Genomic DNA, 26,688 nt, shown 5'->3' on the forward strand with positions numbered 1-26,688 from the left:
TCGGTTCGATTTACAAATTAAATCTCATTTAACGTGTGCAGTTTGTATAAAGGTGACTCGAGCTTTATTTAAATTACAAGTTGAAATTTTCGAGGTTCGACTAAGCATGGACGAAATCCTGGTTTGCTTTTAAGAGAACCTTTCTGTGCTATTGGAGATGGTCGTGGGTGATATTGTCTTAAGAATGACGACCTATTGGATTTAGTTCGAGCGAAAATAGGTACGTAGCTGGTAAAAGTACCTACTTGTGTATATTGATATTTTCGAGTTTAATTGCTATCAAGTAATTTTGTTCTCAAGTGTGTAAATTTTAAAAGGATGGTACGTCTTTCATTGAAACTGAAAAACTAATAGGTACCTTGATTGAATATTTCAACTTCTTTAAATTTAATAAATCCAACTATTTTAAGAACCCCTGTAAAATATTTGAAAATTGGATTTTGTGAAACTGTATAATAAGTATGTAGATGACATTAATTACGAACATTTTATTGCCAGTCTTATCATCTCGCAAAATCTAATTTTCCGCCGAATCGTAAATTTTCAAATTTTCATCGAAAAGCGAACGACACTAGTAGTGAAAATTTTCCGAAATTCGCAAACAATTGATAAAAACGACTATAACTGGAAGAATAAATTTTACAAAATTATTCTCGGTTTCGGCAAAACTTAGAATTCCTCGAGCATTCATTTCTCACCCCAATTCGTATTCGTTTCGTTAACCCAAAAAGTCACCATTCTCTCTTATATACGAGTAATTACTTTCACGAAAGGAAAAAAAAAACACCTATAACAAGTTTTTCAAATTTCACGCGCCGTTCTCGCGAAGGCAATCAAATGACGAATAAAATCTGCTTTTTCGAATATCGACTATAGTCGTATTTTTCGTACTTGGAGCAGCGCCTCCGCCTCCGCTCCTGCCCACGTTGCCTTTAGCGACGCACCCGCGGTCTATAGAAAAAACACTTTTTTTCTTTGACAACGCAATCAACCTTGCTTCTCGTATTTTCTCTCTCACCTTTCTCTTTTATCTCGCCTTGAATGAGAAATTACATCCGATAAAAGTCCTAAATCAGCACCATATTTCTTACCGAGTCTTTGAAGCTATTTTTTTCTTCTCCTCCGTGTACTTTTTCGCCTCTGTCGAAGAACCCGGATACCTAGCTATTTTTTTCACCCTGTACGTGTGGCTTAGTGTAATTTGAACTGCTGCAGTAAAAGAAAAAGTTAAGATACGTGTGTGTACATATGATTTGTACGTTTGTCTGTGTTGGTATAAGGTACTGTGAGGTGGATAGATAGGTACCTAGTGTTAAATGGTCGTCCATGTATGTCTGTGGGATGTATGAAAGGAATACAGTCTGCAAAGATGAATAACGAGATAGAAGGAGAAATACATATAAGTATGAAAGAATAGATAGAAATAGGTAAGTATGTACTAGGTAGTTCAAAATACACGATGTAATGGCTAATGTGAATCCATTCCCAGCTGCTATACCTACGTATTTATGTACCTAGTACTCGTATATCGTCGTTGTCGTGTCGAACTACTGTGTGCCACATGTTTATGTAGGTAGCTAGGTACTACATTTAGGTGTACAATAAAACTTATATTTTCATGAAGAAAACGAACAAGTTAATAAGATTAAAGTAAATTGTAATCGGATTGCATTCGTATACGAATGAGAAACTTGAGACGACATCTTTTTTTCTCTTCTGATTGAGTACTTGGAGTTGCAGCTTGAGGCTGCATATGTATAGTGTATATGTATTATTTATTCGTGCAAAATTACACCTCTCACTGTGTCTTACCCTTTCAAAGTTTCTGTTTTCTTTATTATTCCACCCAAATTTACTCGATTTTTATTTTTACAAGATTGTTCGATGACCTAGTCAAATAACCTTAATTTCGGTCCTCAGAATTCGCGATTTTTTGCGAAATATTGACGACCTTTGAAAGCTTATAAATGTATGTACGAGTAAAACTCAAGGTTTATATGCATTAGGTGCTGTGCTCGTATTTATATTTACGGCAAACTGAATAGGCAATTTTATTAACACACTCCTGTTCTCATAGTGGTTTTGTTTATTTAAGGAGATTGTTATTGCAGTCGGACCCTCTGACTTTATTAAATTTTTTTTTACCAAGTTCCATTTAATAGTGTTTCCATCACTTGCGTCCACACCTACTGACGATTGAAGAAGGTAAGAATGGGATTGGGCCTGCAATTTCGTGATTTTATCACATTTGTCGAGCCTGCGTTTCTTGAGAAACAGTTGAACATAAAAAGTTCATATTTTCTTATAAATACTAGTTGAGAAAGAAGAGAATCTGTTTCAGGGAGTTTATTGTTTGAAAACATGCCAATTGAACTCTCTATCTCTGTAAAATTTAACGAAATTCAGTAGAAATTGCATAAAAAATGGTTAAAACATATTTAAGATGTTATCGAAACACTTCAGAAAACATTAAAATGATTTCTCATTAGCAAAAACTCATAAAATTTTGGTAATTGAACAAGACGAATGAAGATATCTTAAGATTTATTGAAAATCTTGATAAAAACGACAAAAACCCATTTGAGAAGCAATAAAATCACTGAATAAAATACCAAACAATGACATGTTAAAAAAGATTGAAACTTTCAAAATAGCATTAGAATTGTTCAAAATTTCTGAAAACTGATTTTGAATATTATTCAATAACTAATGTGAGCAAGAATATAAAAATGCTTTTAACTATATCCCCAATTGACAAAATCGTAAGCGTTTTGCTAGCGGAACCTCGCGTTTACCTCGCTGACTCGCGTTTATCTGGCGAATTTCTCGCGATTTCCAGCTAGCAACATTTCCTTCCTCACGCAAATCAAGCAGTTTACTAGCGATTGTAAGCTAGCGTTTTAGATGCTCGCAAAAAGCTAGCGATCATCTAGCGCATTTCAGCTACTTTAAAAATGGTTAGATTTGATCGTTTTATGCTCGCGAAAAGCAAGCGATCGTCTCGCGCACTTGAGCTAGTTTGAAAATGCTTAGATTTGCTCGTGTAATTCTAGCAATCTGCAAGTGAATTTTTGCTAGCTTTTCTACTCATGACGCATGACGTCACAATCACATGATTACGGTTATAGTCTTTGTTTTCACAGGGTATTCCAGAGTAAAATAGATGAAATGCCCCTGCCCTTGGATTTTTGAAATTTTAATGAAACATTGTTGGGTTCAACCCCCTCCTCTCATATTTACCACTCAAAATGGCGTTTTTTTCATTTTTTTATGCCTATTAACAATCAAGATTGCGAGGTACAATTTTGGAAACACGTTTTTTGGATGTATTTTTGGCCCTTAAACATCATATACTATATTAGAAATTTTTGCTTGGGTGCGCCGTGGTGAAAACTTGGAATAATGTATCGTAGGGGGTGGGGGTGAAATGGGAATTTTGAGGAAAATAATTATCAATGAGTAGGGTATCGTTTTCATATGATTCAATACCGCTGAGAACGAATATGACCTCAGATTTTCTGCTACACTCACCTACCCCTCTCCAGAGCCCCTCAGCCCCCCTCAATTTTCACAATTTTTAAAATAAAGTTATTTTGATGACATTGGTGTCGTTTTCATACGATTCGATACCGCTGAGCACGAATATGACTAGAGATTTTCTGCTACACTCACCTTCCCCTCTCCAGAGCACCTCAGCCCCCCTCAATTTTCACGATTTTCGAAATAAAGTTATTTTGATGATGTTGGTTTCATTGCTATGGGAAAATTACATAAGTTCATTGTTATTGTACATGAAATTTCTCGTAGAATGAGCTACAGCACATTGCTCCCCCTCATAACATTCTTTACTTTTTTTTAATCAGTATTTCGTTACCATATTTTTTTCTCGTGATTTTTTATGTAGGTAGTCATTGAATTATAAAATACATACTCATACGTACTCAAGTTACAGTTATCATGAATATTATTATGCCACATATGCTCTGTATACCTATACAGAGCAATACACATACAGATTTGTTACGTTTTCATGTGTAGAAAAAAAATCAAAGGTCCACCCCCTCGGGGGGAGTCAGGTGCTGTAGCTCATTCTACGAGAAATTTTATGTACAATAACAATGCACTTATGTAATTTTCCCATAGCAATGGAACCAATGCCATCAATACAACTTTATTTTAAAAATTGTGAAAATTGAGGGGGGCTGAGGGGCTCTGGAGAGGGGTAGGTGAGTGTAGCAGAAAATATGAGGTCATATTCGTGCTCAGCGGTATTGAATCATATGAAAACGATACCCTACTCATTGATAATTATTTTCCTCAAAATTCCCATTTCACCCCCCACCCCCTACGATACATTATTCCAAGTTTTCACCACGGCGCACCCAAGCAAAAATTTCTAATACAGTATATGATGTTTGGGAGCCAAAAATACATCCAAAAAACGGGTTTCCAAAATTGTACCTCGCAATCTTGATTGTTAATAAGCATAAAAAAATGAAAAAAACGCCATTTTGAGTGGTAAATATGAGGGGAGAGGGTTGAAATATTTTGTAGAGATATCTACCAGGGATAAACATAACTTCCAGAAAAATTTTCAAAATCGGTTGAAGTGGAGCTGAGAAAAGTGTTATTGAAATTTCAAAAAAGGGGGGTTCCCCAAAAAGGGGAGGTGGTGTGGATCTAAAATTTTTCACGCGGTAGCTTCTCGATGATACCCACCTTCCATGCTAGTATCAACCCGAACGCTCTCGGGGGCCGTTTCACCCCTCCTATGCGCTGATGGTTTTTTTGTGTTTTTTAGACAACCCCTCTCATGAATGGTTCCAGCTCCGTCCCCCTTGGGGGTAGAAAGAAAGTTGATATATCACTAGATCGGAAATTTGACGTAGATTCTTTTATCTCGCCACATATTTTTCGCTAAAATGCAATGCGGGGGAGAAGATTGCAAAAAACTGGTTTTGGGGGGCTTAGATCCACAATAGGGGAGAACGCTCACCAGGGCCGAGCGGGGACTCATCGGATTCGTGTTCAGTACATAAAAATGGACCGGTATACCAAAATTCAGCTTTCTACCTCACTTTTCCCAATGACCCTTTTTTTTTCTAACTTTCCTGGACTATGATGGATAATTATTTTTCAATTTTTTTATTGAAGTAAATAGGTAGGTCTACCTACCTAACTGAAAATTCAATTGATAGATAAATGATTGATAATGAACATTCTTCTTAAAAAAATTGGCAATGAGAAACACTGATTCACACACTGCAATCCAATAAATGCCACATTACAAACTTGTACAGTGATACAGGATACACCAATCAATACTTGGAGGGCCTGAATCAAATACTTCAGTCGTGGCCATGTCGTTAAGCGTAGGTAGTTAGGAACATAGGGTTGCAGGTTCGAATCCCCGTTAATTAGGTAGGAAAATTTTCGTAGGAAAATTAGGTCTTAAAAAATTTGTTGTGATGAGGAGAATTCAGACGTGAAGAAATACTCAAAATTGAGGGTACCTAACCCCACTCTTTTAATTTTTGAAAATAAAATTTTGACTTTAATGGGTGATTATTATTTTATTTAGTGGAATGTTAGCGTATAGCGAGCTGAGAAAGAAGCAACATGTTCTGCTAGCGTTTTTATCGCTCAAAAAAATCCGAAAACTGCACAAAACGCTAGCTTTCTGCTAGCTTTTTCCTAGCTGAGGCTCGCTTTCTTTTAACGAACACGCTAGCTTTTTGCTAGTGATTTTCTAGCGTGAAACACTGGCGAAAAAAAGCTAGCAGAGAGTCCCAAAATCACGCTAGTGCGCTAGCGCAATTGTAGCGTGATTAGCTAGCTATTATCTAGCATTTTTATCCAAATTTTTGTCAATTGGGTCATTTTTAGATATTTACTTATTATTTTTTTTTTTTTGAGAATATGTCAGTTTACGCAATTTTGACTTTTTAAAGAAAGAAAGTGTACTTTCTGGTAACCTTTGGAATTTTTGTTGTTGTTGTTGTTGTTGTTTATTTGATTAATTGGTTCAACCAGTTGAAAGATTGATATTTCTTTACAATATGCATGTAGGTATCATCTGCGAACATTGCAATACTGATATTATCTTGTATGTGAGTAGGAATATTGTCGAATATATCACTGCAGAAAAATGAGAACAATGTTGGACTGAGGACTGCTCCTTGAGGTACACCTTGCAATATTTTTCTCACTGTTGAATACAATTGGTTAATTCAGATGTTAAAAGAACGTTTGTGAAGAAAAGATGCAATGATTTTGGTTAACACCACTGGAAGTATTTTAGCAAGTTTGTGTATTAAACCAGCATGCCAGATTGAATCAAATGCTTGTTGGATATCCAAAAATGTTGCTACTGTATACTCTTTGTTTTAAAAACCATTTTGGATGAATTCTGTGATACGATGTAATTGATGAACTATTAAAGTTTGTTTTCTGAACGCGTGTTTTCTGAACACAAAGTGGAAGGGAGGAATAATTGTATTCTGTTTTTCAAGTTGATCTTGAAGTTGTTTCAGAATTATTTTCTCCAAGAGTTTTGAGAGTGTGTTCAGTAAACTGATAGGTTGGTATCCATCTGATGATGTCAATGTTTTGCCTTTTTTAGGTATTACGATAATGACTGCTTGCTTCCATGCAGAATGAAAATCGTCGCTTAGTTGCAAAACCTCGTATCTCCAACTCTGAGATCATACATAGTGTAAACCGTTCTTTTTGCACTGTAGCGCTCCCTATTAGACTTGAACGCTCAACTAAAAGTGAGGTAACAGAGGGGGACCACCCTCTCTTACCTACCTTTTAGTTGAGCGTTCAAGTCTAATAGGGAGCGCTACAGTGCAAAAAGAACGGTTTACACAAGATGTGATCTCAGAGTTGGAGATACAAGGTTTTGTGTTAATTCCGTCAATTCCTGGTGAGTGGTGATTTCCTTGTTTTCATCTTTTCAATACAAAATTTGGTTTCTGGAACACTGGTTAATTTTGCTCTGTCACGATTGGTTAAGGATAATAATGATGGATTAGGTGGAGGTTGATTGTTATTTGAGTTGAAAGTTTTCTCAAAATAATCAGCGAAGGTCTCACATTTTTCTTCATCAGTTTCTGCAACTGAATGCTGATAGGTTAGTAGTGGAATACCTATTAATACAGTTGAGTTGGTGAATTTTTTGGTGAATTTCCATAAGTTAGAATCAACCAGGATTCAGACTGTTTAAATATGATTGGTATTCAGCATTGCGGTGTTCATTAAGTTCTTTTTTAACCAAACGATTTGGAATTTTTAAAATTGAGAATATGAAAAAAAAAAACATCACAATTTTTTGATATGTTAATCACAATTAGCATGAAAAATTGTATCTGAGGTAATTTTTCAGAATTTTTGAGTGTGAACGTCATGGAAAAATATGATTTTTAAGGTGGCAACACTGATTTTCACCACATCTACGAAAAGATGTTCTATATGACCCACAAACTGGGAAAAGTTCCAAAAATGCACCATTTGTAGTTTTCAAGTTTACCTAGCTCGAACTTTACAATCTCACTATTTTTCTCTCATACTTTGAGCACCCCTATCTGCCCTGCAAACGCATTTTGAGAACTGCAGTTTACGCCATTCGTCATCTCTTTTCAAATTCTAACCACATAAGAAATATTTTAAAAATCGCAGACTATAAGTGAAAAAAGCTCAGCCATTTCAAGCACATGGAATCACCCAATAATAATTTTAAAATACCAAAAAAAAATGAAATTCAGGCAAAATTTGTCAAAAAAAAACTGCTGAAATAATACTTACCTACTTATTAAAAACCGGCTAAAATGACAGAAAAACACTGAAAAAACTTTAAAAACCAAGATTGGGATATATTTTTCATTTTTTGTTGGGATTCAGAAGTTCGTTTAGTAAAAAAAAAAAAAAAACAATCTGGGTAAGTAGGCCTCGTTATTCATCCCAAAAGATTGTTTATTCATTTTCATGAACGCATCTTTTACAAAACTAAAATTCGTGGTAGATACCTACCTATAAGCCCTTTACTGTCAAATTTTCTATTTGTATTCTCATAAATCTTTCAAAATACATAAGTAAACATTTAATATTTGATCTGTAGATATAAATTTCATAATCATCTGCAACTTGAAAAAGAACACAATTTTTTTACGACCTTTGATTAAATTCGCGAAATTGATAATTTCTCCGACTATTCTACTTGCAACTAGGCGTTCTACTTGATTCAGACGTCTACATCTTTGGAAATCGACCATTTCGATGATTTTGTTTTACGAACGTCGTTAATTTTACGACTTCAAGATTTCGGCGTTCCTTTTAAGATACATTACAACAAGACGATATAACTAGCAAGCAGACGATTCTTACACGTCGTAATCCCTTTTTCTCGCGTTTTATCGCCTTATCTTCGTAAAAAATTCATTCGGCAAGTTTTTGACATTGCGCGGCGTAACGCGACCGTGTTTATATGAAAAACGTGCTCGACTTGGGCATAAAATATCGAATCTATTTCAATATCATGGTAGACAAATTACCATTGCAGAAAGTTAACCCGAGCAGGAAATCATATAGATGAAAAAAAAATTTCCGAGAGGAAAGTTGATTATATGCGGGTATCTTGTATATTTATACTTCGCAACTCGTACGTGGAATATGCTATAAAAAACATTTCATTGCATTACTTAATGACGTCATATAAGACGAATAATGATTTTGAACTTTTTGGCTTTTGTTTTCTTACGCGAGTTTTTTTTTTTTAAGGAGTAAGTACCTAAGTATTATTTCGAAATTTGCAGTCGAATTTCGACTTGCTGCTAAACATTGTATTCGTATGGAAGAAATATTGCCTATTGGTTGCGCCGTTTTTTGATTCGCATTCGAATAATTCGCGGCGCGTGTTCGCTACTTTTATTGCAAATAGTGAATTTCTGGGTCGTATAATACGATAGAGAAGAAGTAAGACTTACCAGTAGGTACGATTTCTGAGAAAAATCATTCGTTTTCTTCGAGTATAAGCGGCTTATTTTATTCGTTGTAAATATAATTCATTTTCTTTTCGTCTCCTGTTGCCTCTTTGCCTCGAAATACCTACTTTCCCAGATCTATCGTACGTTCCAAAAACTTGCCAGCAATTTGTCCGCTGAGCTTGAAATAAGTTTCAAATTAAGTAAAACCCGTCTTTACATAATGACCAAAGAAAGCTATATGCACATCGTGTTTCTTAATCAAAAATTTCAATGAAACGTTTAAATTTTCGTGTGTGGAATTTTTTTGGTGGGAAATTCGAGAAATGTACGCTATAGCGAGCGAATTTCACCGTATATACGATAAAAATACGACACAATCTCCCCAGATAATTACTTAACGCCACAAACGCAAATGCGGTGTGAGCTTTAACACTTTAACCAACTGATGCATGAAATTAGAATGCGTCGCAATCTTTCGACGTAACACATTGTGTAAGGTCATACCGGTGAGTGCTTTTAAATTTTCATTATACAACATGGAAAACCGTTTCTGTTATGTTTAAGACGCGTTCGCAGGGGGCGTCGCAGTCACCGCTCCGATCCGCCAAATTTATGGTAATTTTGATTTAACCATTTTGTGTACTTTAAATTATCGTAATAAATTCATTTCGCCGGTTACTCGAGACTGAAATAATTATTCGTCGATTATCTTCGCCGACGGTATGTGTTGCTTTTGTTAAAGCTCTGAAACCGTATCGCGAATTACCAAAGGTTCCGGAAAAGTTGTCATAGAGTTCATGAGGAAGCTTTTGTGTGTTGGTCTGGTAGGGTACTAATATATAGGGTGTTTGAAAAAGGTGTAGTCGTTCGTGATGCTTAGAATAGTTGTGGCTGGAATCCCAACTTTGATACATGTTTGGATACCCATAAGAGGGAGATAACCTCACTGGCAGTCAAATTTTTGAACTGGAGAAAGATAAATTGGAAGAGCACGAAAAAATGCATCACCAGCTCAAATTTTAGATACTAAGTGAATTTCATGATTTTTCGTGAATTTTCAAAGTCAAATTTGGGTCAAAATGTAAAAAAATCAAAGTTTTACCAAATTTAGTTGGAAATCTGAAATTTGCTACGTACCCTATTTTTGACTCCTTGAATTGATTGGAACCAGTTTCGAACTGTTTTGAGCAGTTTTGGAGCCTCTAGCAGATTTTTGAAAGTTGAAATTTCCACAAAATTTCACCCAATAAAGTTGAGATGGTAAATTTACATTATGCTCTCATTTCAACGTACTCATGAGTCGATTGAAGTGGTTTGAAGCCTTTTTAAACTCTTCAGCTGCACTTTGAAAATTGAAAATTTTCTAAAAGTTGAGAAAATTTGCAGTACCTACCCGTACTATTTGACGAAAAAAAAACTGAAATTAAATTTGCGTTCCAATTTTGAGATGGTTATTCAAACAATTTTGGAGTCTCTGGCAATTTTTTGGAAACTCATTTTCCCAAAAATATCATCAAAACTGTCAAATTGAACTTAAGCTACTACGAGTATAAACACGCTGAAGCCATATTAGTGACCCACTTGACCAATTACTCCCTATTTCTCCGAAATCGGTTTTTGCCGATTCAGAACCGTATATTTTTTTTTCAAATTTTCAATTGAGGACTTCATGCAAGAATTCGTCCAAAGCTATCGAAAACTTGAAACGTCAAACGTTTTTCTCGATGGCCCACTAAAAATGAAAAATATGTACAGCTGACTCGATTTTACCCTAACCCCTTCAATTATGAAAGTTTCTGAACTGGCATGAAACTCATTTTGAAAAAATTATGTGTAATCAGTCAAGCAGATCATTGCCAAACATCAATCGTAGCTCAAGTGGAATTGGACAGATTTTTATGGCATTTGTTTGAAAATCTGGGAGTGTTCAAAATACGGCTGGTGGTCTTGGAACGTTTTTAAAAACCTTCAATGAAATAAATCGTTCGTTTCTCATTGATTCAAGACGTCAAAATTAAAGCATGCTAAATTTCAGCTTTCGAGATCTATTTTGTAAAATTTAGGTTTTTTCGCTTCTTTTTGGCCAAAATTTTATTTTTAAAAATTCTCCAATAAAAATTGAAAAATGCTTTTAAGCACCTTAAATTTTGACTGGTGATTTATTTTTTCGTGCTTTAATTTTTGATCAATTATTCTCAATTATTCTTGGATTGCAGTTGACTGGAAAATATAACCGACTGATTTCGCTTTTGAATTTCGCGGACATTCTTCTCAATTTTGATCTCATGCAATCTGTCTTTCAGGATTGGGCAATTTTTTATTGAAAATGAATAATCTCATTTTAAAGAGAATTCCATCTCAACTTTTTTGAACTTTTCTTAGAAAACCGCCGATCTTTTTTTGAGAAATTCGTTTCTTTTTAACTCTTTTCAAACGCTTTTGCCCAATTTTTAAAAGTTATTCACCAATACCATATTGCGCCACTTCAAACTTCTAAAGCACGATCAACAAAAGAGTGGTAGAATTCGAAAATTAGTCCAAAGTATGTTCAAAGTGGAATATACATGTATAGATGCTACTTATTGACCCTTTAACGCTGCAAAGAATTTCAAAGGCCTCGAAAGGGAAAATCTAGTGCCCCAAAACACAGCATTTAACTTCTTTTGTGATAACTTTGGCAGCTTTCCAGGAAAAATTTTCACTTGTGACAAAAATTGGAGTAAAACAGGGTCAGATGTCGCGAGGGTTTTTGATTTTGAAAATTTTTCAGTTTGGAATTTTTGGAATTTCGGTTGAATAATAGAAACTTAGGGTACCTACTTTTAGCGATTAGCGAGCTTTTGATCTTTTGTTTCATTAAAATGTGAAAGATTCATAAACACACAGATTTTTCAAACTTTTTTCTGAATTTCATAATTCCAAAACGAAAATTTTTCAAATCAAAAATCCTTTATCATACCCCCACTCCCCTCCATTACATCTCAATTTGGTTGAGGTGTGAACATTTTTTCTTGTGAGATGTTAAAGCTGTCAAAAAATGGTAATGAAATGAATGTTCAAATTTTTCTTTTGTGAGCCTTGAAAAAAACTAGGAGGAAATTCAAAAAAAATATTCAGGTGATGAAATTTTACAGCCGATTCCTTTTGTTTCCATTCACATCTTCCAATTTGGCTCGGAAATCAACATTTTGGTGATTGTTCTTAGAAAGTTGAGGGAATCCCTAATTTTCAGAGTGAGTGATGATGACTTGAATTAATTTTGTTTTTTAATATCACAACTCAATTTTGTGTTTTATATAACTTCTCGCTCTCACTTTAGAATTTTTGAAATTTGTTTGCCTTTGCTCGACATACAAGTCTTATTTGAATAGTCCAAATAGTTTTTTCAAACGTATCATCTAATCGCTCAAGTATATTAAGTACCTTACCTACCTACCTAGGTAACATTTCCCTTCATATAATAATATAAATACTTTGCTAAAATTAAACACATAGGCTGCAATGAGATCGTCGAAAGATTACCTCATGCCAGCTTCACCAGTAATAAATGGCGAATTGTCGACAGCCACGTATATTTATATTAATATATTTTTATTTCTGTTCGCAGGTAAGCGTTTTTTCACCCTTTTGTGCTACGTGTGTTCCGATTCATGTACGTAAAGATGATTTCGCATGTATGGCTCCGGGTCAAGGTAGGACAGTTTAACAAATGTGCATTTAAAACGAACAATAACATAGAACCTACTACACAAACTCTCTGCCTCGATTCCCCTAGAACGAGCAGGTAAATGGAGGAAATAACGTACAAAAATATTTTTGTGAAACACGCGAAAAATACGAAAAACCTGGTAGGTAATAAGAGAAAGGGAGAAAAACATCGGTAATACCAACCAAAAAAAGCAGGGATCGTGCGGTGCTACATGAATGTTAAAGAGATAGGGGCATGGAGAAGGAGTGTTTACGAAAGGGAGGAAAATGAGTTGTGAATGTGTATTAGTTGATTTTGTTGTTAAATACGGGATGTTTCATCAGAAATTTTTCCTATTTAAACGAATTAAATCCTTCAACAATAATTAGGTACGGTGACAAAATTTTGTAAATCGAAAAAAATTCACGACGAAAAATTGATCTCTCTAGAACATAATTCTTCTCACAAAAACAAAAAAATGTTACATCTAATGGAAGTACATACAATCTACATGAGCATGAACACCCTGCAAAGCAAGGCACGATTCTAAGAATTTTTAATGCCTTCAATGGAAAGCGTAGGCAAAATCTCCACAACGCTTTTCTGGCTCAGCGAGTAGGTACCTACCAAATATATACAATAAGGCCCATGGGTTCAATAATGAACAACCATAATAAAAACTTTCGATCAAAGGAGGTCTCCAAACGAGAAATTCTGTAATAGGTACGTATTTGCCAAAACCCTTTGATCATTTCGATTCTCCAAGCTAAGGTTATTCTTTACTCATTCTAAAGACTCGAAACATAGAGAAACGTTATCAAGCACTTGAGATTTTCGGAGGCCATTAAACGAACTAGACTAAAGCAATGCTTGTATGCTTGTCGTGTGAGCTGTATAATAACACAATACACTAGTGTTTTTTTTCTTTTGCATTTTGTATTTTTATCGATTTCGTTGGTACCTACGTAGGAAGAGGTATTTTCGATTTTCTACTTTAAAAAAGAGCCGAGTTATCGACATAAGAGTCTACAGCCTACGATATTACTTGGTTTTGGTAGGTACCTATACCTACCATTATTTACATCAAAGCTCATAGAGTGAAATTTCTTCAAAGTATTCGTACATATAAGGTACAAATAACTTTATTTTTGGATAAAATGGAGTGGGTATGAGAAATGAAGCAATATGTTCCAATTCCAAGTTCTCAACGCACGAGTCAATTACTCGAGTACACATACGTTGTATTGTCGTATTTACATTTCCCATATTATCCGCAATATTCCTCCTCGTTCGTGAATTTTTCATCTATCTATATATCGTGATAAACAGCAATAAAGCTATAAAATTCGTACCATTAGAAGCCCTCATTGGTTTACACAGTACTCCTTACTGACACCCTTTCGTCTCGGTATCATCAAAACAATACGAAAACACCGACAAAACATTTATTAAACTTTATAATAATAAACTCGAATTCTCGTATCCCGCATAATTATATGTATTTGCGTACAGAAACACGAGAACTTTTATCCTGTGCGTGGAAACTCGTCGTCGCAGACCCCAAACGACTCATAATAGGTTAAAATCAATGGCTTAAAACTAATTTACTCGAACAAATTTAAAAGTATTTTCGCTTTTAGTTTTTCTTGCGCGCCGAAAAAGCCGCATACCCGGAAACACGGTAAACTTATAAACACCTCTTTTATCGTATACAATCCGAATACCAAATTTTCCAAAGCCTATTTCGTTAAGCGTCCGTACTGTCTGTTTTCTCGCTCCTAGTTGCCTTTTCCTTCCTATTGCTCTTCGGTTCTCACCCGTGAAAGAATATTTGCTCAACATGCTCGCGAATACAAATGAGTTTGGATTAATTTCTAACCTATTATTGTCACAGATGGAATAATTAACGAACTTAGATATTGGGTAGGTAAGTACATTGTGTAGGGAGGTACATGCTGATACGTGTGTTCTATTGTAATTGAATATTTCGAGTACTTAATACCGACTCCAGCAATTTTAGTATTACTGTTCTTTTCATTTTTAATTCATTTTTCCAAACTGTGCAATTGATTCTGTTTATTTATAACAGTGAGATCAATAATAGGTACAGGTACCTAGGTAGGGATTATTAACTACGATTCACATATTAAACCTTATTAGAGTGCATCGTGAAAAAAAATATATCAGAAGATTTTAACCAAATTTCGCGAAGACTTTCATTTTGAATTAAAAGCTATTCAGAAAAATTTTTAGCTCTGAGGATGCCCGTGCAAGAGATAGAATGGGCCTTCAAAAAGAAGGATTTTTTGTTAAACTCGTGGTTTTTTCGTTCCAGCACATTCTCAACCTTTTTTGAAAAAGATGGCTCAGTCCCATAAGGTAATATTTCAGCTTCTGCATCGACCTAGACCATTTTCATCAAAATCCTAAACCACTTTTAGGGTTGGAGTAAATTCGTATTTTCAGAAGTTTTTATTCTGAAATATTTTACATTATTATGCCGAAACATCGAAAGATTTCTGAAACAGGAAAAGTATTTTGAAACGCAGTGGTGTTAATTTTTGGTTTATTGCTAATTTCTCAAAATCGAGAAAAATAAGAAGTCAAAAACTTATCAATTCCTTTCGGTTTCTTAAGATTGGCAATAATGACCGAAAAATTGGCACCACTGAATTTCAAAATTTTTCTTCAGTTTCAGAAATTATACCTTTTGATGATTTGGCATAAATTTGAAATACCAAATTTCAGAAGAAACAATTTTCAAAATACAAATTTACCCAAAAATAAGCGATTTGAAAACTTTCAACCACTCAGTAGAACACTAAAAACGGCCTGGGATTTTGATGACTCCCAAAAAATGTTGGCTAGAGGTTGGAGCGAAAAAAACAAGATTTCTTAGAAAATGACCCCTCTTTTGGAGGACCCATACCTCTCCTCCGAGTACACCTCCGAAACTGAAATTTTTCTGAGTGACTTTTCGATCCAAATGAAGGTATTCATTGAATTTGGTTGACATTTTCTGGTACCCTAATATGTATAGTGTGTTACTGTGTGTCCAGTGTGTCCCATCAAGGGTCTACGTATTGCATTCTATATTTCAAAAGGCTCGTGAAAAACAGTACAGCAATTAATCGTCCCTTTGTCGAGATTTTGAATTTAACCGGTGGAAGTTGGTCTTTGTGGTCCAAAAATCTCACGATTGAATTTCCAGATCGCTACCCCTAACCCCTCCAAACGGGGTAAAAGTGTAATTTTTTTTTAAATTTTTATCTTTGATGGTTTTCAAACAAATTTTTTCAAACTTGTGGAAATGCGAGACACTGCCAAAGAACATTCGTGGAAATTTATTGAAATTCAAAAATGCGAAAAACTGATTTTTTTACGATTTTTTTTTACCTAAAGTCGTCAGTTTTGGTCAATTTTTTTCGGAATACACATATATGTAGGTACCTATCATGAAAGATGCTCTATTCCATGTTTTATCATTTTTATTTGAAAAAATTAAATCACTCCATTTTAAGAACCCCTGGCATTTTTTTCTGAAGAGCTGAAATTCATGTCTGGAATAATATTCACTCGAAATACACTTTATTCATAATGCATATTGTATAAATCTTTGATTTACCCTACTTAAAGTGATTGCATTTTTCGTGAAACAAATTTTCAATCCCTCGGTATAACCTTGGAAGTGGTCTTGGATTTTGATGGCAATGGCCTAAGTCGACGCACAGCACAATCGCAAACGCTACCTTTTGCAGCCAAGTCATTTTTCCAAAAATAGGTTAAATAGGTGCTAGAGCAGAAAACTCAATTTTTTTCTCGAAAATTTTCTCTCTTTGGAGACCCATATCCTTCCTCGAGAGGCACTTCCGAAGTAAACATTTTTTTGAGTAAGTTGATCGGTACTTTTAACTCGAAATGAATGTCATCAATGATTTATAAATCCCACCACGTATTTTTGTTTCTGATTTTTTTCCGCAATCTACTGTAATCAATATTTATTCTGATTAACTCAGATCAACATTTCTTTTCCAAGAATCCGCGTAATCATTCGAAACTTTAAATGCAATTTTCTTCGTTCAATAATCTCTTCTTTATTCACAATACCATGCGAATTGAATGGCAGACGAATATACCTCCTCCTCCCACTTTTTCCTATCTTTCTACAGCACGATAAGCGAAGGTGAAAAAAATTACATCAGATATAGGAATGGTAACACAACGTGAAAATTATAACGAAAAAGTTTTTAAAAAAATACGTAATATGAAAAGTTTACACGTTCATCATGAAAATGAATAAGCATTCAGAGCAGGTAGGTGAAGGAGAGAAGGATCGAGTGTAAAAGCGAAAAATAAGACAGAGGTGTACAATATGTGGAAAATTTTCGTTACTTGCATCAAAGGTACTAATAATTTTGCTATATTATTCAACGAAAGGGAAGAAATTTGCGCGAATAATTTGAATTTTTAATGAAACACCTTTCAACGGTGCGACGACGCGAGACCGTGTTCGACGAAGAAATGAAGTGTAAGTCATTTTGTTCGCTTTTTTAACCCTTGTTATAAGGTTCAGGCTTCGTAGTCACACGATATACATTTTATGACTAATTCAACGCTGATAAGAACTTTAACCTTTCTTTTCCAGCTATATATACTCATCGTAGTTGAAAAGTTTTAAATATCGCTGCTCTGTGGCGTGATTTACTGTCAACTCGTTCTCGGCTGTTGCCTTCGTATTATATGGAGTCCCGTTCATCACCGTGTGGTTTACGACACGTCTAATTTCACAAAGTGAATTCGTCTCATCGCAAAAATCTTTATTATTGTGCTGTATACCTAGTTAGTTACTCGTACTAGATGCACGAAATGACTGCTGCAAAGATACTGCTACAGATGTGATGCTTAACCTCACCGACGACGTGAAAATTATATAACCCATCGTCGTCGGATGGGTAAGTAATACCGCCAAAGCGTGTGTACCCCATTATACTCGTACACCGCAACGACGATATAGTCTCTCTATAACATTAACGTTGTTGTCATCATTTCACGATAGAAATGTTTTTATCCTACCCGAAGCCATCCATATAACTGGTAATATTCCACGACTTTGCCATTGTTCGAGCTAACCGTAATATTTCGCCAAAAGGTAATACACATTTCGTCTAATTTATACCTAAATGCATCTCTATACTTACCTTGCCTTATGTCCTGCCTGCCTAACCTACCTCTGTGGCCAGATCCTTTCGAATATTTCGACCGAATCTTTAAAAGCTACTAGCCACGTGTAGGTATAATTTCATCTAGTCTCTGGTCCGAGAGAGAAAACTCGAATAAAATTTTCACAAGGTACGGATCGTTGTGGAAATTCTTCACCTAAAGATAGGTATATAGGTATGTACTTTAAAATTTCTCGAATAATTTTAAATTACACAGCCATCCAAAGTACATATTTGTGAAAATCTATACGAATAATTTTTATCGAACAAACTTCACATAGGTAAGTGTAGTTTCGTAGTTTCCCCTTTCGGAAAAAAGGATTCGATAAACTTTTTCCTCTCTAATAACGTCGTTTCTTCTACGTATAGGTATACGATCCACCCTATTTTTCGAATATGAATACCTGCCTAGAACGTTTGTCCCAATATCAAGTTATGGTGTCAATTCTATTATTTATTTACACCTTTAAGGGTGCCTACCGGATAGGCCTATCCACTTGTCCCTTTATAACCTCCTTCATCATTTATTCCTTTTTTTTTTAAAAAAAACTGCTACATTAAGTAAATGTTTACATAATGGATCGCATGTTTGATAGAGTGAGAGAATTTACCCGCGTATTAATAGGTATAGGTAGCGATAGAGATGTCAACATTTTTTATAATACACCTTGCCTACAATGTTACCCCAAAAATAGATCGGTTTTGTTTGGTGTCATTAGTACATTTAAAATCAGATACTGCGAACGAAATATCATTCGAATAAATAATGTGGTGTGGTAAAGAGACAGACATCCATTTAGATACAAGTAGGTACCCATTTTTCCTATTTTTTGTCAAGTGCACGTGCATTATTAGAAAGTACCCATCTAGATCATGTAATTTTTTCATGATCATCCTCAGCTATATTCAGCACCAAAATAAGTTTGAGAATTTCGTTGATTTAGAAAATCGCGTGTTAAAATTTCCATTCGAAATCGAGGTATTTTTTTTACCTATGTACGTGTGTCTTTGCGTGTATTTGTAGGCACATCTTTTTTTTTTTTTTTTTAATAGACATTTTATTTTATTCATATTGGGAGCACAACATTGTGGCACACCCCCACCTCCTCAACGTGCCACAAGGCTTTTATGAGGGGTTGTAGGCACATCTAACAAAAAAAGCCTTTCAGGATAAGATACTTAGAGAAATCTGCACTTTCTCCGATTTTAACACAACTCACCCAAATTGTTAGTTTTGATGTAAAACCATCCCAAAAAATGTTTGAATCGACCCCCCCACTCCTCTGGCAACCCGAGAAATGTGCTCATACGTGCTCAAAATTCAAAATACTCGTTCTCCTGAGGGGGTGGTCCAAAAATTTTGAAACTTTCATAGAAAATAGTTAGGTGCTATGTAGGTGCTTGTGTGAAATTTTTTTCAAAAAAAACTTAATATTTGAGGTTTTTGAGGGGGTTGAAAATTTCAAGAATTTGTAAAAAAAATGGGGGGGTACCCTCTGCGAAATTTTTTCACAAATTTAGTTACATCGTAAGGTGTAACCTTTTTGTGGAAATCTTAATTGCCTTTGCAGTTACTAAATTAATATATCCCTATGTACGTACATGTACTGAAAGTATGGTAATGTGAGAAACTATTCATAGATCCATGGCTCCTAGTTCAAAAGCTTCTGCATCAGATCTCTATCCATCAACTTTACTTGGTTTCGGCTACTCGTGATGGCTGGTTCTTCATCAACTTATAGACGCATAGGCAGCAGAGCTTTTCCCCTCCGCCCCTCTTTCCTGTCTTAGCTCACTTTCCTAAGTGGATAATTTGTGCTTTCAACGTGATTTCTATTCAAATTATGTCTATTAATTATGGTTTCCTCTGATATTTCTCAGATCCACTCTTGATTTCAATTAACGTAACATTACTTCATCGCTAATTGAAGACGTCATAACCAAAAGGGGTATATATGACACATAATTATGTCCTTTTTGAGACGAATCCATATTGTTATTCTTCAGACCTTTCTCTATCATATGAGACCACTCCCACTTCACAAAGTCGAAAAACCAGTGAGATATCACCATTTTAAAACTGTGAAGTCGATTAAAAATTTACTTTTTCAGAGATAATGGGTTACTCATGGTCGATTTTGTGTTGTCAACCATTATTTACCTGGTTTAAATCCAAAAATTTGCTCAAAAACATTTTTAAATCAATAAAAAAAAATTGGCCAAAAAAACTTGTCTTTTTGGTTTTTTTTTTTTACTCAACATAGCGATCTTTTTTCAGAGATAATGGGTTACTCGTGGTCAATTTTGTGTTATCAACCATTATTTACCTGGTTTAAATCCAAAAATTTGCTCAAAAACATTTTTAAATTAAAAAAAAAGTTGGCCAATTTTTCGCTTCAAAAAGGACATATAATTCGAAATGTTTGAGCGCTTACCACTAACACACAGTTTCCTCCAGACTGATGATGCATAGCATTTCATATAGTTAGATAGTGGGAAAATAAGATAAAATCGTCACCATGTTCAAATATGCACATTTCTAAACTTCACAAGCACTCAAACTTTCAAACAGTTTTTTCTCAAAATACAACTTTCACACATATGTCCTTTTTGCTATGACGTCTTCAATTAATAATTAATAAGCTTATACTTATTATTATGATTTTTAGGGGCATGTCAGAATGCGTTTTTCACAATTTCAACTTTGACCACCTGTTACTTCCCTTCTAATGAACCAATATGGATCAAATTTATTATGTAGTTTCCCATAAGGGTTCTTGACCTATAGTAAAAATTTGAGTGCGATTGACAGTAGCTTTCGCTCAGTCGAATAAAATATAAACTGTTCTGACTTACCCTAAATTGGGGGAATTCAGAACAGGCTAAACTTTGCAGAGGCATAGCTCACAAACAGAGCATCTTAGAAAAATTGCACATAAACAAAATTGTAGAGAATTTAATTTTCTTTGAGATTACTCCCATCAGATTTTTACTAGAACGCACGGTTCGTTCGCTATATGCAAAAAACTAAGAGATAGAAAGTCTGTATTTGAAAAGAAATTCAAAACAAATTCAAAACAACAAAATACAATTGAACCAAAGACATCTAAAATGAAACTGGATCGCAAAAATTTTTACGCTGTGATGAAGTAGGGGTAGTACCCTCAAGTGACCTTTAGTAGCACTTCACCAGATATAAACCTCTAGGCGCTAGAGCAAGTTTTCCAACTTACCCCAAATTCTGACTTCCCCTGGTGCACCTTATGTAAAAACACACAAAAATGACAGTTTTCCATTTCTGAGTCTCAAATGTAGATAAAAATAAATAGTCTATCTACAAACAGCCAATAAACCGCATTTCCATGATAGAATCATTAAATTTTGCTTGATATGCAAGGACCCCAAAACAAAATTTTCAAGCACGGCAGACAATCACAAAACCTCTTAGAGGGGTGCAGTGGGGGAGGAGTCAAAGGAGGGGGTTAGCCCCCATTTTTCAAAATCTTGTTATCTGGCATTTTTGTGTTAATTTCATGTAATTCAACCTGGTCACATTTCTCAGGTTGGGGCAGGGAGAGTTGACTCAAAAAATTTTTTGGGGTGCAGTTTTACGTCAAAACTATCATTTCGGGTGAGTTTCGTCAAAATCGGAGAAAGTGCAGATTTCACTATCTTATCCTGAAAGGATCTTTGTCTAGATGATAACTCAAGTAGATAATAATTGACCGAAGGAGCTGAAATCGTAGTTTTCTAGCTAATTCCAGTTTTTGGACATTTGAACACAAGTTTTCAGATATTGTAATGGGAGGGGGGATTAAATTTTAGAGCTATAATTTCTATGGTAATGGTTTATTTCCATTCCAGTGCTGGCAATAAAGACTCATAAATTTGAGGGGGAAAACAGCTGATTTTGTTGTTTTTGGCCAATATTAGAAAATTATCTTGAAACATTGAAGAAAATATTTATGTATTGTAATATTAATATTTGATAATAGGTACCTACATTATTATCATATCTAATAAATAAATTGAATACCTATAATTTAAAAAAAGTACATTGTATAGGTAAATACAGAAAAAAATTAAGTAAAAAAGTATATCAACTGAAAATTGTATAGGTACCTACTTATATACCTTGATACCTCGAACCTATTGAATTGATGCTAGCTATGAAATATACATCTACACGCCATGATCACATTTAATTTAAGTTGCTATAAGTAGGTAAAAATCACTCTGGAAATTTATCATAATTAAACTCAGACTTGAACTTTTCAATTTCCTTTTCATCGTTATCCAAAAACCATAAAAGAATGGCATTTAATCGATCGCATTTAGCTCCTTTTCGAAAACTTCTTTGAATCATGTTCCGAATAACCTCAGAATTATATAATTTTTTCAATTTGTACTGTTTAAGATCTTCAACATTTCCAAAATACCAAAGTAATATTTTTTCCATGACGGGTATCAAAAGGCACGGATCGTAAACATTACTTCGTGATCCTTTCCTACCATCAAAAAACGCATGATTTTTTTCAATCCATAATTTATCAATGATTTCATCAATCGGAAGTGAAGTTTTGAACTGTTGAACTTCATTTTGGTTTTCTAAACACCACGAAACCAATTGATGGAAAAATTTTTCTTCAAATTCAAGCCAGTAGTGGGCATCTTCGAGTATACAAATTCTAAAATTACGAAGAACTTTTTTCTTGAATTTTCTCAACTCGTCGGTGTCGAGTAATTGGGAAATGGCGGTTTCCATGTCTCCTTCCGAGTTCATATTGCTATTTGACCAAATTCGATGACAATATTCGGAGAATTTGCGAATGACTCGTTTTTTCAGTTCGACTGCTGATAACGGATCTGATAGAGAGGATGTTTCAGAAAACGTTTGGTCGATAAATTTGATCAATTCGTTCCATTTATCGAGAGTGTAACGTAAATCAGGTTTTTCGAGTTCCCACGTGGTGAGCAATTTGATCTTGCAATAAGTTGAGGAGTATTTTTTGGTTGAATAAGTATCGATGAAAGTGCAGAAATTTTCGAAATACCCCAAGTTCAGCAATTTGTAGCAATGTAGCTTTACAATGTAGGATTTCATGATGGAATCTTTGAAGTCTTCCAACTCGTTTTTATTTCGTATGCATAATTTCAATATCTTCTCGACCACGCAAGGTTTATTTTTTGTCACCAAATCGAATTTATTTTGCAGAACAATGGTTTTCCTGCAATTTTTATTGGCGAACGATAAAAATGACAATAAAAAGGTAGATTCGTTGTACATTTCCGATGAAATTGAACACTTCAAGTATTTATCCACGATTAGGCTCGTTTTGCAACGGACTACGTAATTTTTCAAGAAATCCGTAGCAGTATCCCAAATGAATTGCGACCTCTCATTGAAATCTATGCATTGTATTAGTTCGACAAACTGGTCGCTTGTTATGAGGTATCTCATACGATTCCATACTGCTCGAGCGTGTACAATTTGCGACTCGTGCCGAAAAAAATTACGCATGATGTTGACCGGAATCTCAGAATATATACGACGTTGTTGGTATTCGGTCATCCTAGATAAGATATTTTTTTGGAATTTGTCAGCGCTGTTTTCTTCAGCGAGTAAAGCTATAGCTACAGAATGTTGTTCGTAAACATCCATGCAATCCCAAAAGTACTCAATGGCTGGCCATATGTAAGACGTATGCTTGATGAATATTATACCTTCGATCGAAGACGAATATTCGTATTTAATCGATATTTTATACAATTCGTTTTTCAAGTAACATATCCAGTAATTGGCGATTCGATGATTTCGCGTACTGACCTTTTCAATAAAGGCGGGGGATAGCGATTCCAACGAGGTATTTTTTATTTCGTCGATTAAACCGTATTTACACTTGATCTGGAATTTTTCTTCCTCCGATAGATTTAATCCCGAATTGGAGAGCATTTTCAAGGCGGTCTCTTTGTAGTCAATTATATCGTTCATTTTCCACACGCAGTTCTTCATGAGTATGAAAATACTGCCCGAATCTGCTGTAGTTACCTTGGTGTGATGATACGTATCGAATTCTCGTAATTTGTAACCAATGGAATCGAAATGCTTTTCGATTTTATTTTGTAGTTCGATCGGTAATGAAAGACTTTGTACATGTTTGGCTATTTTTTCTTGCCACAGGTGCCAGCAATTGTAGAGTAAATCCACTGCTCTTTCGAGATCATCTTCTTCGAAAATGATATTGTACCATAAAGCAACCGCAACCCTGAATGAAATTATATCTTGTAACGACGGAAGTTCTTCGTGAAACGTTACGTTGTTCGATGAACCATGTTCGTCGTTTCCCAGCCCAAAGTCTAGTATCTCTTCTGATATGATTGATAACGATCTCGATTTCATTCTGCCTCACGATGTACTCGTTCTTCTGAAATGATTCCATATGGGAAAATTCGTTTAAAATGTCAATTTATTTTTAGTCGTGGTAAGTTGCATTAATATTTCTAAAAAAAATTAATTGAGTTGGAAAAATTGTCATTTTTTGATAAATTACAGAATCGTTTGATAAATTTCCAATTTAAAATATCTGAATTGGAAACTTTCGTCTCAGGCCAGCTAACAATGCAAGATTTTACCTCAAAAATTCGGCTAAAAGAGACGTGTTAGCCTACTTTTTTGAAACTCGAATTACCTACGAATTTTTGAAAGCTTTTGATTTCACTTCACTCCGGCCAGAATGTGAATAATATTTAAATTCTGAATTTCTAGATCAAGGACACATCTTTTCTTACTTTTGAAAATGTCAAAGACAGAAAATCGATGTAGATATTCTTATAAAAAAATAATATGTTACCTACTTAGTACTTACCTACTTACTTCTTCAGTTATAAATTTTCAAAAACTATCAGCCCGAACTTTTTTGTCGAAATTAAATTTTTTCAACACCTAAGATATAGAAAATATTTAAGAGCTGAAAAAACTCTTTCTATAAAAAAATTCCCGAAACGCAATTTTTCAAAAGATTTTGGCCTTGAAATTTCTGGGAGTAGGTAGGTACAACATCAGATATTCAAATTCTAAAATTTCAAAGCCATAAAAAAAAACTCTTCTCGTACATTTTTTTTTTTGCTTCTCAAAACACTAATTTTCAAAAACTTTAAGCTTTTGTCCTCGAAATTTCTGAAAAAATATATGCACCTACCTAATTCAAATTTTAAAATTTCAAACCTTGAAAAACAAACTCTTCTTTAAGAAAAAAAAAACACTTCTTAAAACTTAAATTTTTGAAGGCTCTGGCCCTTAAAATATCTGAAGGAAAAAAACATTCAAATTTTGAAATTGTAGCTGTAAAGAGGAGGGGAGATTTCTAAAGTGTCGAAACCCTCAAAAAGCACATCTAGGACACCCTTCGAATCTGCATGTCAAGTTTCAGTCTCTTCGGTGAATTTTGGAACAGTGGAAATGTGACAAAAAGTGGTTTCAAAGTTAAAAAACACAAAAAAATCTAATTTTCTCTACTTAAGAATAATTTTTCTGGTATAAACAATAAACATACCTGTTGCAATTTTAAAATATTGGACTTCCAGGGCCTGTGTTTTCACTAGGTACTCAAATTAATATTATACTTGCTCAAAATTTAAAAACCAATCGAACAACAAGCACCAAAAACAGTGTATAGTACATCACTACAGATTTTGATTTATCTTGAATTCAGTTTGAATTTTCAACGATTGAGTCAAACATCCCACGTTTTACAAAAAATCATTTAATCGTGATTTTGTCCATCATCCATCGTACATACTCATCATTTACGTTGAATTTTCATATTGTCGTCATATTTCAATTCCGGTGTGATAAGATATCAGGTCAGATATACGTAATTATGAAATGAGTCATTTCGACACAACATGTATAAAATAGGTATCGTTATTTTTTTTGAATATTGTACATATGGAATGTTTTTAGTAGGAAAGTAAATAGGAAAAAATTATTTTACAAGAAAACTTATTTTAAATTGGTCGTTGAATAGGTACCCTCCTACCTTATCTTATCTCAAAGATCATTAAATGATAATTTTTTGCACTCACCACGTTCATTCTAATTTTGAAAATTTTCATTCAAAAATCCGACCTCTCGTTTCCGGAGAGAATCAAAGTACGAGTCTAGATTCTCAATTTCGTTTTGGCCCCTCTTCCCCGCCTTCATTTCTTATAATATTTTTATAACCCACTTTTTAAAGCTAAATAAATACGTAGGTAGGTAGTAGATAGGTACTCGAATATAGATATATTTATGTAGATTGTAGATAATGTAGATATACCTACTTACCCATGTAACTTTTTCGAGACTCATTTTTTCCCAGTAGGTATAGGTATCTGTGGCAGAAATGAAGTAATAATAGACCACTTATGGTATAATGTTTCACTTTATATTTTTTTAATCGTGACATTTAAAGCTTTTACATTTATTTCCTGTTGAATCGATAGAAAGAAACAGTCGCGTGCTCGTGTTTTTTCATTGTATTCGAGTATTAATGCTGGAAATAAAAATAGGTACTACACATTAGTATAACTTACCTCTCACGTTGTATATTACGTATACTTATACCATTTATGTAAGCATAACTACTACAAAGGTACCTACCTATTTATTCATAAATAATAACGCGTGCGACAAACGTAACACGAAAGGTATTTAAAGATTAAATGCTTGTTAAACTAATCGTATTGCGTCGGTGTATTTTTTTTCAACTCCCTAAAAACAGTAGGAAAAAAATTCATTTAAAGTTAATCTAATTTA

General features: G+C 34.4%; 2 protein-coding genes and 1 long non-coding RNA gene across 4 annotated transcripts in view; 1 reads left to right on the plus strand and 2 right to left on the minus strand.

The window, feature by feature from the left end:
• Positions 1–26,688, plus strand: part of LOC135835790 (kin of IRRE-like protein 1) — a 404,063-nt gene that overhangs the window by 276,139 nt on the left and 101,236 nt on the right. The gene's annotated exons all lie outside the window — the stretch shown is intronic.
• LOC135835800 (uncharacterized) overlaps positions 1–26,688 on the minus strand; it is a 467,845-nt gene that overhangs the window by 158,780 nt on the left and 282,377 nt on the right. The window lies entirely within an intron of this gene.
• Positions 21,842–25,665, minus strand: LOC135835774 (uncharacterized). Its single transcript, XM_065350197.1, has 2 exons — positions 25,445–25,665; positions 21,842–24,316 (listed from the first exon to the last, which is right to left on the minus strand). Exon 2 carries the CDS (start codon positions 24,289–24,291, stop codon positions 22,123–22,125), a length of 2,169 nt encoding a protein of 722 aa, XP_065206269.1. The 5' UTR covers positions 24,292–24,316; positions 25,445–25,665; the 3' UTR covers positions 21,842–22,122.

This window comes from Planococcus citri, chromosome 2 (assembly GCF_950023065.1).
Source record: "Planococcus citri chromosome 2, ihPlaCitr1.1, whole genome shotgun sequence".
NCBI classification, from domain to species: domain Eukaryota; kingdom Metazoa; phylum Arthropoda; class Insecta; order Hemiptera; family Pseudococcidae; genus Planococcus; species Planococcus citri.